Source organism: Poecilia formosa, unplaced genomic scaffold, assembly GCF_000485575.1.
Source record: "Poecilia formosa unplaced genomic scaffold, Poecilia_formosa-5.1.2 Scaffold185, whole genome shotgun sequence".
NCBI classification, from domain to species: Eukaryota; Metazoa; Chordata; class Actinopteri; order Cyprinodontiformes; family Poeciliidae; genus Poecilia; species Poecilia formosa.
The window spans coordinates 969552-984006 of NW_006800124.1; the positions used below are offsets into that span (position 1 = coordinate 969552).

General features: G+C 40.2%; 1 protein-coding gene across 4 annotated transcripts in view; it reads left to right on the plus strand.

Moving 5' to 3' along the window:
• The first annotated feature begins 871 nt into the window (after positions 1 to 871).
• Positions 872 to 14455, plus strand: part of lrriq1 (leucine-rich repeats and IQ motif containing 1) — a 39618-nt gene continuing 26034 nt past the window's right edge. For all 4 annotated transcript variants that reach the window (XM_016678533.1, XM_016678531.1, XM_016678532.1 and 1 more), the window contains exons 1-12: positions 872 to 1119; positions 1589 to 1679; positions 2951 to 3111; positions 3276 to 3350; positions 3506 to 4993; positions 5124 to 5276; positions 5364 to 5514; positions 5652 to 5845; positions 7000 to 7127; positions 7284 to 7357; positions 7636 to 7729; positions 12985 to 13140. In XM_016678533.1, coding sequence (XP_016534019.1) covers positions 1024 to 1119; positions 1589 to 1679; positions 2951 to 3111; positions 3276 to 3350; positions 3506 to 4993; positions 5124 to 5276; positions 5364 to 5514; positions 5652 to 5845; positions 7000 to 7127; positions 7284 to 7357; positions 7636 to 7729; positions 12985 to 13140 — 2861 coding nt within the window. In that variant the 5' untranslated portion in view covers positions 872 to 1023. The remainder of the gene's footprint in view (positions 1120 to 1588; positions 1680 to 2950; positions 3112 to 3275; positions 3351 to 3505; positions 4994 to 5123; positions 5277 to 5363; positions 5515 to 5651; positions 5846 to 6999; positions 7128 to 7283; positions 7358 to 7635; positions 7730 to 12984; positions 13141 to 14455) is intronic.

Here is a 14455-nt window from a genome sequence, read left to right on the forward strand (position 1 = left end):
GTCTCTAAAATCTTTTTTTGAATGTTCCAGATGTATACAAATCAGGGACAATATACAATAAGTAGTAAGTAGGAGGAGTGTGTGTGCGTGCGTGCGTGTGTGTGCGTGCGTGTGTGCGTGCGTGTGTGTGTGTGTGTGTGTGTGTGTGTGTGTGTGTGTGCGTGCGTGCGTGCGTGCGTGCGTGTGTGTAAACCCAAACAGCAGTTTTCCCACTAACTGTATGTTCTCTCTTTCACTTAAATTATCTCTGGAAAATGTGATTCTACCTCAGTCAGCTTCCAAAATCTTTATTTTTCTCACTAAAGCGACCCTGAAACAATTATCTCCTTCACATGGAAAAGACATTTTGTTTGCACTGAAACTCTCCAAACATCAAGTAACCGGAGGTAGTCAAACAACTACCTCTAGTGTTGATTAATGGAGTCACGCTTTCGAGCTCCTTTGTGGTCAGTCCACAAAACACTCAAAGTACCAAATTAAAACATTAAAAATGTTAATCATCAAGCTTTGACAATTTAATCCCCTTAAAAATAGTACCGCTCAAATAAAAAAACAAAACAAAAAACGTTTATGCTAATTGTAATTCTTGTTGCCAGGAAGCAATAAAAACAACAACAACAAACAAACAAACAATGTGAAAATCAAAATCAAAATGGAAAGGGAAACAAGCAAGCAAACATCAATAAAATAATACGCCTCAAGTCTCCGTCCCCGTTATTAATGTGCTCACCTGTAATTGAACTATAAACTAAAATAGCATGTTCAGATATTTGTTGCAGGACAAATACACTTTCCCCCCAAACTATGTTCAAGACCATTTCCACCTCCACTTTGAACCGTAACGAGAAGCTGCGCAGCTCGCAGCGTCATTTCCATGGAAACCGCCTCAACACTGAACGCAGGTCATGTTCGTTCGGCTATCTTCTTCGTAGTATAGCTGGGGATTGTTTATCGATAGCTTACTTCTAACTGTACACAAGACAAGTACGAAAAGTGGTAATTACGTAAGGCCATTTTATTACTATGACAGAGAACAAGGACGTATGTGAAGCTGACTTACTAAGGCTTAATACGAATAAAACTAAAGGAAACCTGGGCAGCTTCTACAGCGGCGAGCTGGTGAGTCTAATTAATATGGACACAGCTGGCTTGTTGAATGTTTACCTAAGTGAAGAAACTCGCTAAAGTTTTCACACCCCTTGAAATTGTTCGCCTTTCTTATATGACACAAGATACTTTTTAAGATTTCATGTGATATCGTGAAAAGGTGGCATTTCTGGCATTTATATATATGGGCAGTATTAATTTTCTTGCATCTTCAGATTTCCATTTGTAAGAAAGAAAGAAAAACTTTAAGCCATTTGTTATTTTCCTTACACTTCATTAGTCTATCAGATGCAGTCCAAATAAGTTCAACTTAAAGTGGGATAATAAAAAAAAAAATCAATACTGAAGTAGTGCAGAGGTTTTCAACAGCAGATGAGTTTTTGTTAGAAATATCTGTCAAGTTGACTTTGAACCCAGTCAGATTTACAGATTGTGAAGAGAAGACAGCATGCGACTAAACAAGCTGACTATTTGATTCCAGGATGATATTCCACCTTCTCTGATCAGCTACTTTGAGACTTCAAAAAGCCGAGCAGCAGTCTGTGAGAAACTGATCCTGGATGAGCTCCAAGGTATAGTTAGGAAGAAATTCATTAATGGTTTTTCGGGGGGGGCGGATCGGAGGGGGGGGGATACTTACTGTAATGCTGTGGCAGACATGGTTTTTCCGTAAACCCTCATATTTAATATGTTTCAGATGAGGTATTACGATCCGGACAAGGCGGAAAAATCAGAAGCACTTATTCCTGATCAAATTATAATGTGCATTTTTTGATTCAGTTAATAATCTTGTGAACGATTAACACAATTGTCCACAAGAGGTCACCCATGTCCTTTTTTATCTACCTTACTGACGGCAGACTGTACAGAACCAGGAGGCCTAAAACGAAGATTGAATCTTTATCAGAGCATCCAGATATTATGGAAATGTACATATTAGATATAATATATATTTGAGTTGATGGGCTACAACCATTAATCTACATCATCTGCAGACAGACAACATTTTACAAAATTGGATACAGTGCAGTGCATTTCCTTGAGGAAGGTGTATATTCCCCATGCACAGAAGAGAATTAGGGCCAAAAAAAAAAGGTTTAACCTTTTTTCTCAGGATTCTGAGAAAAAAGTTATAATTTTCAACAAAAAAAAGGATTAGTGTTAGAATGTTGTGAGTCAAGTGTATTTTATTCTCAGTGGCCGTAATCCTTTTCCATACTTATTACACAAAGCAAAACGTAAATAAGAATATCTATATACATTGATCCAGTTGATCATGGGAACAATATTTTACAAGCCAGATTACTGCTGTTTTGATTGTTGTCACGCCTGTTAGAAGCAAGAAATCCCACAAACAGAGCTTCTCTGACAGCAGGTAGACGGAAGCATCTCAGAAAGCAGCACTTCTACAGACATTCAAAAGCAGATGAGAAATAAAGGCATTGACAAAAGGAAAGGATTCCCTCTCCATTTCTTAGGTTTTGGTTTTGGGTGGCCATGTGGAAAAGTCATTCAATGCTGCTGATTTACAACAGTTCTGGACAGAAGACCAAGTTCCTCTTGTACAAGACTGTTGGTCAGTTATTGCAAATGATGGTTTGTGACACAGTCTTTGGGGGCAAGTTGGTTTGGTTTTCACCATTTAATCCCTGCATATGTTAAAAAAAGCAACAAAAAACCCCCTGATTTTACAGATTATGCAGAGATTTTTTATGACGTAATCTTTGATTTAAAACATTTGCTGTGATGAACTGAAACATGTACACGTGACACAAAAAAAAGCACAAAGGGAATCTATTAAATTTATTTTTACAACACTGAACATTTAATGGACTTTTCACAGACAATAAAACAGAGACTGAGAAAGATTTTCCATTGAACGTCGGCGACCGTCGGCCAGAGCGGGAGAAACCTCACCAAGAGCAGCTGCAGGAAACAGAGCAAAGGCAGCAGAGAGAGATGGATTTCCAGGAAGAGCTGAGGAGGATCACAGAGGCTGAACAGGTAAGACACAGCGGACACGCTCAGCTTCAGTCTCATAAAGATGGATGTTAGTAACACTGCCAGTGTAGAAAATCTGTAACCTGATGCAGATTGTTGGTCTTTGACTTTGACATTAGCAAACGGATGTTTTGATTTTTTTTTTTAATAACGCCTGGTGTCCACAGTTTCAGCAAATGGAACTTGAGCTCAGGAAGAGAAACGCTCAGGAGAAACTTGAACAGGAGCTGCAGCTTCAGCAGGTACGTCTGCAGGACGCATATGCTGCTGTTATAAAGATTTTATTTTAAGGTTTTTTTTGTGTATACCAAGGTGCCAAAGAATGTAGAGTTTAATTCAACTAACCTAAACCTCACCATTCACTTTGCAAATTGAATAACCACTGTTTCTTTACCAGGAGCTCCTCTGTAACTTCAAAAAGCAAGTAGAGAAAGAGAGGATGATGATTGTAGAGGAGGAAAGAAGAAAATCGGAGGAGGAAGCGAAGATAAGGGAGAAGGAAGAGAGGAGAAAAAAGGAAGAGGAGGACCAAAGGAAAAGACGGGAGGAAAACCAAAGAGGCATAGACGTAAGGCTTCAAAAAGAAAGAGAGAGGAGAGTGGCGGAAGAGACGAGGAAACAAGAGGAAGCTGAAAACAGAAAACGCAAACAGGACAAAAACACTGAGGAAGACAGAAGAAGGAGGGAAAATGAAGAAATGAGACGACTGGCAGCACAGGGACAGAGGAAAAAGAAGGAAGAGGAAACAAAAATGGAAGAGAAGAGATGTTTTATGGTAATTGGAAAGAAGATGATGATGGAGGATGAAGAGAGAAAAAGGGATCAGGTAACGCTTAAGGATGAACTGAACACAATACAAGAGAAGGACGATGAAGAAACGAGACTAGAGGAAGATTTAAGAATTAGTTCCCTTTATGACGTTGGGGTGAATCAAGAAGAAATGAGGAAGGAAGAGGAAGACGAAGAAAGAGACAACAGGAAGACTTTAGAGAATGAAATGCAACACAGAGAAAGTGAAGATAAGAGAAAGATGGATAACTGGAAGAGTCTTTGTTTAGAAAGTGAGCTCCTTTTAAGAAAAAAAGAGGAGACAGGAAGAGGCAAAGAAATCGGACAGAGGTTAGAGACCGTTACACAGAGCGGAGGAGAGGAACAAAGAAACATAGAACAAGAAGCCAAAATTCAGCAAGAAATGAAGGGAAGTAAAGAATATGAACGAGAGAAAAGAGAAGGAGAAGATTTGGAAAAAACAGAGGATGAAAAGAAGATACAGGAAGAGTTGAAGGATCCTGAGGAGAAAGATGACAACCCGATGAAAGACAATGTGAGAAAAAGTGAGGAAGTGGACAGAGCTGAAAAAGACCAACAGGTGAAAACAGCTGATGACGGAGGAGATGTAGACGCAAAAACAGATCTGCAGCTGATTAGTGGCAATAGTCTGGAAGAGAACAAAGGAGAAAATGACGTTTCAGAATCACAGAAGTCAGGCAGAACTGGTCAGCAGGCCTCCCCAATGCCTGATCCAACACATAGTGAGGCCACAGCAAAACACAGCATCTATGAAGCCGCTCTGCTCCGTCACCCAGACGACAACATCTCAGACACCTCCGCATTACAAACTGTTGGCCAAATACATCCAGAGTCACAGGCTTCCGCCTCTTCCTGCTCTCTGCCCGCTTCCCTTCCTGAGCACACAGAGCTGAAAAGGTTGTCTTGGATGGAACACTGTGTGTCGTGGTCCGAATTGTCCCTCCAGAACAAGAGGAAGGAGAGGGGTTCCTCCCAGAGCCAGAGGACGACAAGGAGGGCAGATGGACTTAGCACTCTGGTCCCTCTTTGTCCACGCACCCTGCTTGAGTCCACAGGCACAAAGTCCCTGCAGGAGGTAACAGTGATGCTGACATCTAAAGCCAAATAGGACCAATTAATATCCAAGGGCATGTTTCAGGCTTTAGCAGATGTGCGCTGAAGTTTATGCTAGCTGAAGCCCTTAAATGTGTCATCCTCTCTGTCAGGTCACCACAGTGGCTTTAGAAGACCTGGCGCCCTGCAGCCTGTCTACCCTCGCCCAGTGTGACCGACTGCAGTCCCTCACCCTCAGACGCTGCGGCCTCCGGTCTTTGGAGAGCATCAGCCAGCTGCAGGAGCTCTGCTACATGGATTTAGGGGTGAGCGTAGACTCCAGTCATCAGAATACACACCAAACGAGTCAAGCGTTTTTTGTAGAAGCTGTGTTTGATCATTTGATATTGCAGGAAAATGAGATCTCCTTCTTGAACTTTGAAAACATGGGCAGTTTGAGAGTTCTCCGGCTCGCCCACAACAAGCTGACGTCCATCCATGGTTTAAACGGCGCTCATAGTTTGGATGTTCTCGACCTGTCTCACAACTCCATCACTCGCATCGGTGAGAACAAGAGAAACTTCCACAAGAGGGCAGGATTTCCCTTCTTTTACGCTGCCCCGAAGAAAGGAATGTCAGGTTCTTTTTGCTCTTCCTGAGCTTCTGTCTGCACAATTAGCTTTTAATTTTCTTTTTCCTAGCTGGTCTGGAGTCTATGAGGAGGCTGCAGAGGCTGTTCGTGGACCACAACCAGCTGATTAGTACCAAAGGCCTTAGGGATGTTTATACTCTCCACCACCTGGACTGCTCTCACAACCATCTGGCAAACGTTGAGGGTCTGGAGAACAGTGCTCTTCTCCACACTCTGGATCTAAGGTCTAACAGCCTTAGTGAGGTAAAAACAAGCCCTGGTGATCAAAATAAGTGATAAAAAAAATCTCAACAGAAGGCACTTTTGAATAAAAATCTGCTTTTTTAAAATGTCAAGACTTTGAAGAAAAGACTTTTAAAAAAGAGGAGGTCTGGAAAGAGTGGCCTCCTCTGACTTATAAACCCGTTCCACGGGAATATGAGTAGTTTTTTGCTTGTGGGCCAAGTCCACAAGTTTGCTCAAGTCTTAGTCTTTTTTAACAATTGCAGGACCCTGAATGTTAAAATCAGTGTTAGTCTTTAAAATGGATTCTAAAATGAAAGGGTAAACAGTGCAAAGATGTTAAAACAAGAGTGTGTGCTCTTCTGTTTGTTCTGGTTTAGATTCTTGCTGCCGGGTTGTTGGACCAGCTGAAGTTGATAAAGGGCCTTTTTTACAGTAGAAGAGAGAAGTGGAAATAAATGCATAAATCAGCATCTAAAGTTCCTGTTTGAAACCAACCGTTTTAGTTTGGAAATAGTTCTTGACTGTTTTGGACAATTTTGTTTTAAATTACTTTCAAGAGACACTGATTGTTAAAAAAAAACAATTAAATTTTGCTTGATGGCCAAGTTAAAGAGTCTGACCTGCTTGTTACTTCTTGTAGGTGCTGAGAAAATGTATTTTGAAAAACAGAAAGGAGCAGTACAGCTGAATGTTATCTGCATAAAACTGAATCTGAAGTTAATGATCTGGCCAATTAGGCGAGTGTACATGAACATATGCTCCTCCAATTGGCCATATTATATACATATATAAAATAAGTGGTGTACAGCTCCACATTTTTTTATAGTGTACACATTTAAGGGAAGGTACTATTTCCCTTTGACTAGACATGAAAACTGGGGATGGGAAGCTTTTTCATTAACATGTTTTTTCTCTGTAATTGAGGTTAAATCCAGGGCAGTTACAGGAAAGTAAAGTGCCAAAAATAAAGACCTAGCCTGCCTTTCAGCAGACTAACTGGGAGAGCCTCCTCAGTTGGAGCCTGTCCCGATGACAGTAACCACAGCAGGACTAAAGCAACTGACATTGATGGATGGGGTCGGCCAGTGGCTGCTGGACCAGCAGCAGCAGTGTAAAGTTAGTCTAACCTCGCAGTGTAGCTGGAGTGAACTGACAGCTTGTTTCTCTGTCAGCCCCCCAGCCTGAACAACCAGGTTCTCCTCAGAGAGCTGCTTCTGGACGATAACAACATCTCTTCCCTGCACGGCCTCGCTGGCTGCTGGCTTCCTCTGCTGCTGCATCTCTCTGTTGCACAAAACAGGTTCATAGTTTGTTTTCTTCATTTCTAACTCATATTTGTCCTGCTGGATCTCCTTTGTCGTACGTAATATCCACACTGGACACGAAGCCTTTAAAGATACATGCACTTATGGAAGGAATCTATTGTGAAATGACTGTAATTCTCTATGTTTTGTAGAATAACCCAGCTGCCCTCCATGACTGACTTTGTGTCTCTGAAAAATTTGGATCTGAGATTCAACTGCCTGTCAGGTAAAACCTTTTCCTGGGTAAACAGTGAGTGTGCTGTTTGTGTCATTTTTTAGTTTGGTTACTGTACTGATTCGGTTATTTAAATATGATGACATTGCAATCCTTGGTTGTTTTTCAAATATCTACTTATTAAGTTGTTCTGGTGTGCTTGATCAGAGTCGGGAAGTTCCCTTGAGGATCTGCTAAATATTCAGAATTGTGAATTCCCAAGATGTGTGTATGTAATGTTAACACTGTGTGTAAATTTAAATGTAAATGTCCGTGTTTTTCCTCCTCAGAGTTACAAAATGTGTGTGAGAATCTCGAGGGATGTGTGTTTCTACAGGAAGTTCACTTGACAGGGAATCCTCTTCAGCAGGAGACTGATTGGAAGTAAGCTGAAGTTTTAATAGATGGATAGAAAGAGATGGTTTTTTTATGTCTCAGTACGTCTCATAGTTCGTACTTTACAACATTAAACACACCAACCACTGCTGGTCTCTTAAGCTAAACTTATCGGCTCAATAGCTGTTTTTGCTGCGTACTGTGTCACATTTTTTTGCTCTCACATTTAAATGAATTCTTTGAGACAAAGTTCCAGCTTCATGTTCTCTGAAACACCAGTTGCCTTGAACGGCGTTCAAAGAGCGTGCCACCGAAAAGCCGATATTTGTCTATCAAATTCTTCTATTGGCTGATTTAGTGTAAACATTCCAGGAGAACATAGGCCTTCCTGTTCCCTTCCCAGGATTAAACATGTGATCCTGCCTACCCTATTAGATTACTGTGAGGTTCCCCCCACACACACATCTGTGTGTACTGAAGCCCCACACCAAGTGTATATAATTCCCAAAATGTTGGTACAACAGACAGATGAATTATCTTTGATCATTAATTTGTTCATTCATTTACAGCTGGTAAATATTTTACAGATGTTTATAACAGTTGCAAGGAGTTGATTTAAAATAAATGTTTTTGTGTGTCCTGATGAGTGAAGGAAGCAGTCCAGTTTTAATTAGCTATGAAGAGTTACACTGATGTGCCAAAATGATATGAATATTACTAATTAGAATATGTTTATTTTGGATACTTAGAATGTCTTCCAGTTCCAGTGTTAAATGTTCATTAGGCCTTTAGGTGCGTTTGATTTACCAGTGGACTGCTGGTTTATAATGGTCCTTAGCAATTTGTTCACGTTAGCTGTAGCTCCTTAACAATGAGCAGACTAGCTATGTTTCCACTACAAATGTACGCAAAACTTTGTCAACATCACATGTGAATAAGTTTGGTCACACAATAAGTCATTAAAAAACATGCAGTGCCATCATCCTGAAACTACTTCCTGTTGTCTTCTTGTGTTACAAAAAGTGTTTCCATCTCATTCCATCTGGTTTAATGTTTACTCGCATTAAACCAATTTGCATAAAAAGTTTGGTGCTGTTTTTTGTTGTTGTTTTTTTTTTAAATCGGCATGTTTCTATTAAGGAAATACATTTTTAAAATGTCATATTGTGCAATTATATGGTCAATGGAATCGTTGCTTCTAAAAGATCTCTAACTAAATGCTGTATTTAATGCCTTCAGGTCATCTCACAACAAAATCTCTTTCATATACCTCCAGCATATTTTTCTTCCATCGTTAGGCTTCCTGCTTCATAACAAAGACAATTTCATCTCATTAAATATAATAAAATAACTTCCTGTCAGGTTTATTTGACCTTTTATGTAATTAACTCGCTACATGGCATGTTTCTCATTATGCTGTAATTTATCTCCTGCTCAGTGGCGCACTCTCTAAAAATTTTTACATAGGGGTGGCAAAGCAAAAAAAAAAAAAAAGTTATAAATTTATAAAAATACATAAAATAATCTTTAAAATGTTTTGATTCAGAAGAGAGAAGAAAGTCGTCAAACTGTTTACGGTGCAGTAAACGGACAAAATGATCATAAGAACTATTAACAACGAATAACAATAATAAAGTAAAAAGCACTTTTATATTATTTGACACATTATATATTTTAGGATTCATTTTAAAATTCTTATGTTTGTTTTTAAATCACTACATAATCTTGCCCTGGCTTACCTCTCTGAGCTTCTTCACCCATACATACCTTATTGGTCTCTCAGGTCCGCAGATCAGCTGCTTTTGGAGGTACCGAGATCCAGAAGGAAGCTCAGAGGGGACAGGGCTTTCTCTGCAGGTCAGAGAGGCCCCATCACTGTCCACTTTTAAAGCTCGTCTTAAAACCCATCTATTTTACTTGGCTTTCAACTCCGGCGGGATCTAGTTTTAAATTGCATGTTTTTGTTTTTAAACTGTTTTTATTTTATGTCTTTTTTATTGTTATGTTGTGTTTTGATGTACAGCACTTTGTATCAGCTGTGGTTGTTTTAAAGTGCTTTATAAATAAAGTTGGTATGGTATGAATAATTTAAAGCACTTCATGACAACTGAACAGCTGAACTCTGAACCTGGAGCGATCCAGTATTATTGACTGACTTAGATAGTCTTACGTCTAGTCCAAGACGTCTAGTTTCAAGTCTTTTGCGTGAAAGACTTGAAACTAGATTTGAATTTAAAAAAATGACATGAACATGTCAGTTGTCTCTCAAGTCCTGATCATTTCAAATAAATTGTACTTTAGTACTTGTAGGTTATATTTCAGTATTTCTCTCACCAGAGTAACCCTCAAACCTTTCCTTCTTAACACCTAACTTAAACTTTACATTAATGTTTTACTGAACTTTTCTTAACCTTACCTGCCATCTAAGATAGTAAACCTCAGTATTTCCTCTCCGAAACCTTGACCCTTTCATTGCAAGCCAGTGATAACATTAGCTAAATTAAAGCAGCAAAAGGCAGGCACTAAGAATTACAAACCCTGTTGGCGGTCCAGGGTGCAGGAGATGTAGATGATGATGAAAACACTGATTAATCAGCAGCCCTTTAAGAAACTTTTGGAGGAAGTCTTCACTGAATGAAGTACGGTCTTGTTGCCCAAATGTGCTGGGGAAGAACCACAAAAGAACGAGAGCAAACTGCGATAGAACTTACAGTTCATTCCATATTTTTCTCACCAGTGTGAAACAGAGGTGTACATTTCTGATCAAATTACAATCCCTTACCCTAATGAGGTCATGAAACAACTCGAAAGGTCATATTTTGGGTTTGAGGCTTCGTTTGACGACAATGGCCCAGACTACATGCCCGCAGGGCTGGAATCTAATCCCTGTTTTTACGAAGAGAGAGACCCAGCGGACCTCATACACACTGGAACTTCCCTGACAGTAAACACACATCTCGTCTTCTGTGGTCTCATCTTTCTGTCAGAGTGGTGTGGGAGCGTTGCTAAAATAGTACATGCTCACTGTCTGTGCTTGAGCTTAAAATGTCAAGATCATAAAATCTCCTGCTGATCTACTCTACAGTTAGGCCTGTAATTATTTACACCCCTGGCAGATTTATGTTTTGATTTGCCTTTTACTTTTGCTAACATATTTCTAATGTCATGCTAACGTTTAGAAATGGCCAGGCCAGAATCCTGACTTGAACCTGACAAATAATGTGCAGAGGAAGCTAAAGGTTAGTTCAGGGATTCCCAAACTTTTCCACGTCGTGGAAACCCCAAACAGCATTAGCTTCTGGGTTTGGGACCCCCTTTGCAAACTCACAGATAGTGCTACAAAATATATACAACACTGACTTTTTGAATGTTTGTTTTTTTCTTATTTTAATTCCCTGTTCAATAGTTGGTCATGAGTTTGTAAAGTTCCATTATGTAACTTTTATAAAAAAATTTTTAAAAATATTTGTTAAAACTGTCACCGTGACATGACAGTGTATGAGACAGATAATCTGTAGAAAGATCGATGTCCTCCACCTTCTCCCTGAGCTGCTATTGCCATCTCCTGACCACAGACAACCAATCAGAGCCAGGAGGAGGGTCTTAGCGCTGCCAATCAACCTTGTGTACGCTCTGCTAAATGTGCTAATGGAAAAAAAGCAACTTACTGCTTCAGGAAACCCAGTTATCTAGAGACCCATCAGCATTCTTGACAGGCTCTGCTGACGGGAAGAAGCTGTATCGTAGCAGAGAAGAAGGCGGGATTGTGAGCAGTTTTGTTTTTAGAGATGGCCTTCTTTTAAGACAGTAGACATCCACTTTACTCTCGGCTCCTCTCAGAGCAGCTGTGAGCTTCAGCAGCCTGCTAATCTGGATCAATGTTAAATAAAAACACCAACAAAGTCATCTACTGCAGGCAACTAACTGTATACTGGGAACTCAGAAAGTCCCTTTAAGCATGATGCACCATAAAATTCAACCACTGATGTCATTCAGGACATGTTGCTGTAGAGTACTGTCTCTGCTACATACAGCAGCAGTCTTCAGTCAGAGGCCTATTCAGATTCGTTGCAAAACTGACTGCTGCCAGAGGTCTTTCCTGCCTACAGCAACTTTTTTGAAAATACTTGGATGGCATGAGTTACGATAACATTTATTTGCCCTTTGGGATAAACTCATCTACACGCCTAACATGTAGATCAAGTATTTTGTCATCCGTCACTGAGAGACGAGGGAAGACGTAAAGATGTGCGGTGCTGTTGATAATCATTTTGGCAAGAGCTCAAGTCCTGATGCAATAAAATATTTTAGTGCATTTTTTTGCAGGTTTTATTGTTGCTATTCCCCGGTGTCCTGCAACGTTCCCAGCTCTGTATTTTCCCACTGATCACTGACCACATTTGGTCAGTTTTTAGTTGCTTTGAGCTCTGAGTCTACTTCTGGGGCAGATTCTAGAGATTTCTGTTCTGCCTGCACATCCTTAGCCTCAGGCTACAGTTACCTCTTTCACAGAGCCTCAGTCCTCCCTCTAGTCTAAGGACAATGTAATTTATATATAATTTTTTCAAATCTGGAATTAGAAAAGTGTATAAAACTAAGCTTACTCTTGTTTGCGAGGGAGCAATTGTATACAAAAGATTTTTCAGATGTTTGACTCTGCCTGCCTCTCTTCTCTGAGGCTCACCAGTAGCTGCTTTTCCATTAACCATTCCGAAAATACATTTGCTAAATGGAAACACGCCTATTCAATTAATTTTTTTCAATAAAACTTTTTGGCTCTTGCATGAGGTGTTTTTTCAGCCGTATCAAAATTAGTGTTATTTCGCAAAACTGCAATGGAAACACTGTTTTTGCATCACACGAGTCACATGATCAACAAATAGATGTTACGACTGGCAGAAAAGACAAAGAAGATGACAGAAAGTGGTTGGAGGATCACAGTGCGGAATGTTTTTCGCGTGAACCAACTTAATCAGGTGCAATTTTAATTGCGTTTATTATTTAATGGAAATGCCACAATTGCGAAAAATGTAGTTTTTTTTTTACATTAGTGGAATATCGTAAAAGTTTTTCACACACTTGTAATGGAAGCGCAGCTTCTTATACTTTTCACTCACATGATTTGGTGCTTCTTTTATCCCTTTTGTTGCTGCCACTTGACCAGGACTCCCTTGAAAAACAGAACGTTCTTTTTTCTTAGTCAAACAAATATAAAAATAATATTAAAAATCTTCCTGATGAACGTGGAAGCTGAAAGCAGCTTGAAAGCAGAGTAAAGCTGACATGTTTTGTTTTTCTGTCAGGTTCAGATTGCAGAAAGCAGTGGCTGGCCTGAAGACCCCGGACGGCCAGCAGACACCCTCCTCTCTCAGCTTGGCCACCGACAGCTTCCTCATGCTCTGTCAGCTGCAGCTTCAGCAGACTCAGGATTTACAACAGCGACTCAGCACGGAGCTCAGGTAAGAGCAGATGAGACCGCTTGACACAAAGTTGACACAGTCCATGTGATGCTACAACCCATTTCCCATCAGTTATCATTTTGCTGTTTTTGATGCAGAGTTTTAGCTAAACAATTCATTAAGTAAAATAGAAATTGCCTGTCTGTTTTTTATAGTGCTGGATTGTCAGAATACAGCTGGAAGCTGTTTATAGGAATGAAGTTTTGGTTAAAAAGAAAGTACACCCTAAATTTATTCAAGGCCTTCTTTGATTTATGAAGAATTTGACCTCAGGACTTTGTAAGATGCAAAGTTGGGTCTGAATAAACCACGAGACTTCTACAACAATGTCCTTTTTTATTAGTGATGTACTTTGGTGTACATCACCTCTACACCAAAGTAGAGGTTATGTTTTGTCCGTGTTTTAAGGACTAACTGCTCATTAAAGTTGTATTATTCAAAGGGTGTTCCAGTTCAGTCCCAGTCCCAAATCCAGCATATACTTTTCTTTACCAGCCAGAACATTTAGTTTGACTAGTCATATGCAAATAGAATTAAAGTGGAAAAAAAATGATCAAATAACAAAAGATAATACACAACAGTTGTCTTGTCTGTTGATAGGCATTTTCACGCCACTCTGTTTTAACTCTGTTTTATCTTGAGCCAATCAACCCGCCTGACATCAAGCAGCGAGGAATGCTTCCTCTCTCCTTGTTATGTCTGATACACAAGGCGCGGTGAGCCTAAAGACAACGTCCATCTATTTTCACAAGTCCTTCAGTGTCGAAGCCCCTTGCGCTATGAGGACCACCAGCGCTTAAAGCAGCGGTCAGCTTTCTGCTTATCTTCCTGACCTCTCCGAATTATGTCGCTCAAAAGATGAAACGTGGCAGCGACCACTGGAACGGGTCACGCTAAGGACTCCTATGGCTCGGGGGGGCAGTGTGGTTCTCCCCCCACAGATCCACCCCTCACTGGGTACCCTCTACCCCTCTGGCCTCTGAACAATGAGCCATTTAAGGGGGCTTTGCATGAGCCGACACAGCCATTTAACCCCTGACCTGACCTTGTGTCAGACTGAAGCTTAGGGGAGGTGAGAGCGGTGCCACACGCCAGCTCAATGGTGACTGTAAGGTATGAAGCTGTGGTATATCTTTGATTGAGTTGAATAGAGCTTGTGTTACGATGTTGAGTTTGTAATAATAATAGTTTCAGCAGTGCTACATTTTTTTGTAATTCACAAACAACACAGTATGGATCAAAATGTGAGAGTTCTTGTTTGCAGGGATTTATTTCAAAGTTCAAGCTTGGAACAGTTACCTTAACTGAAAGATAT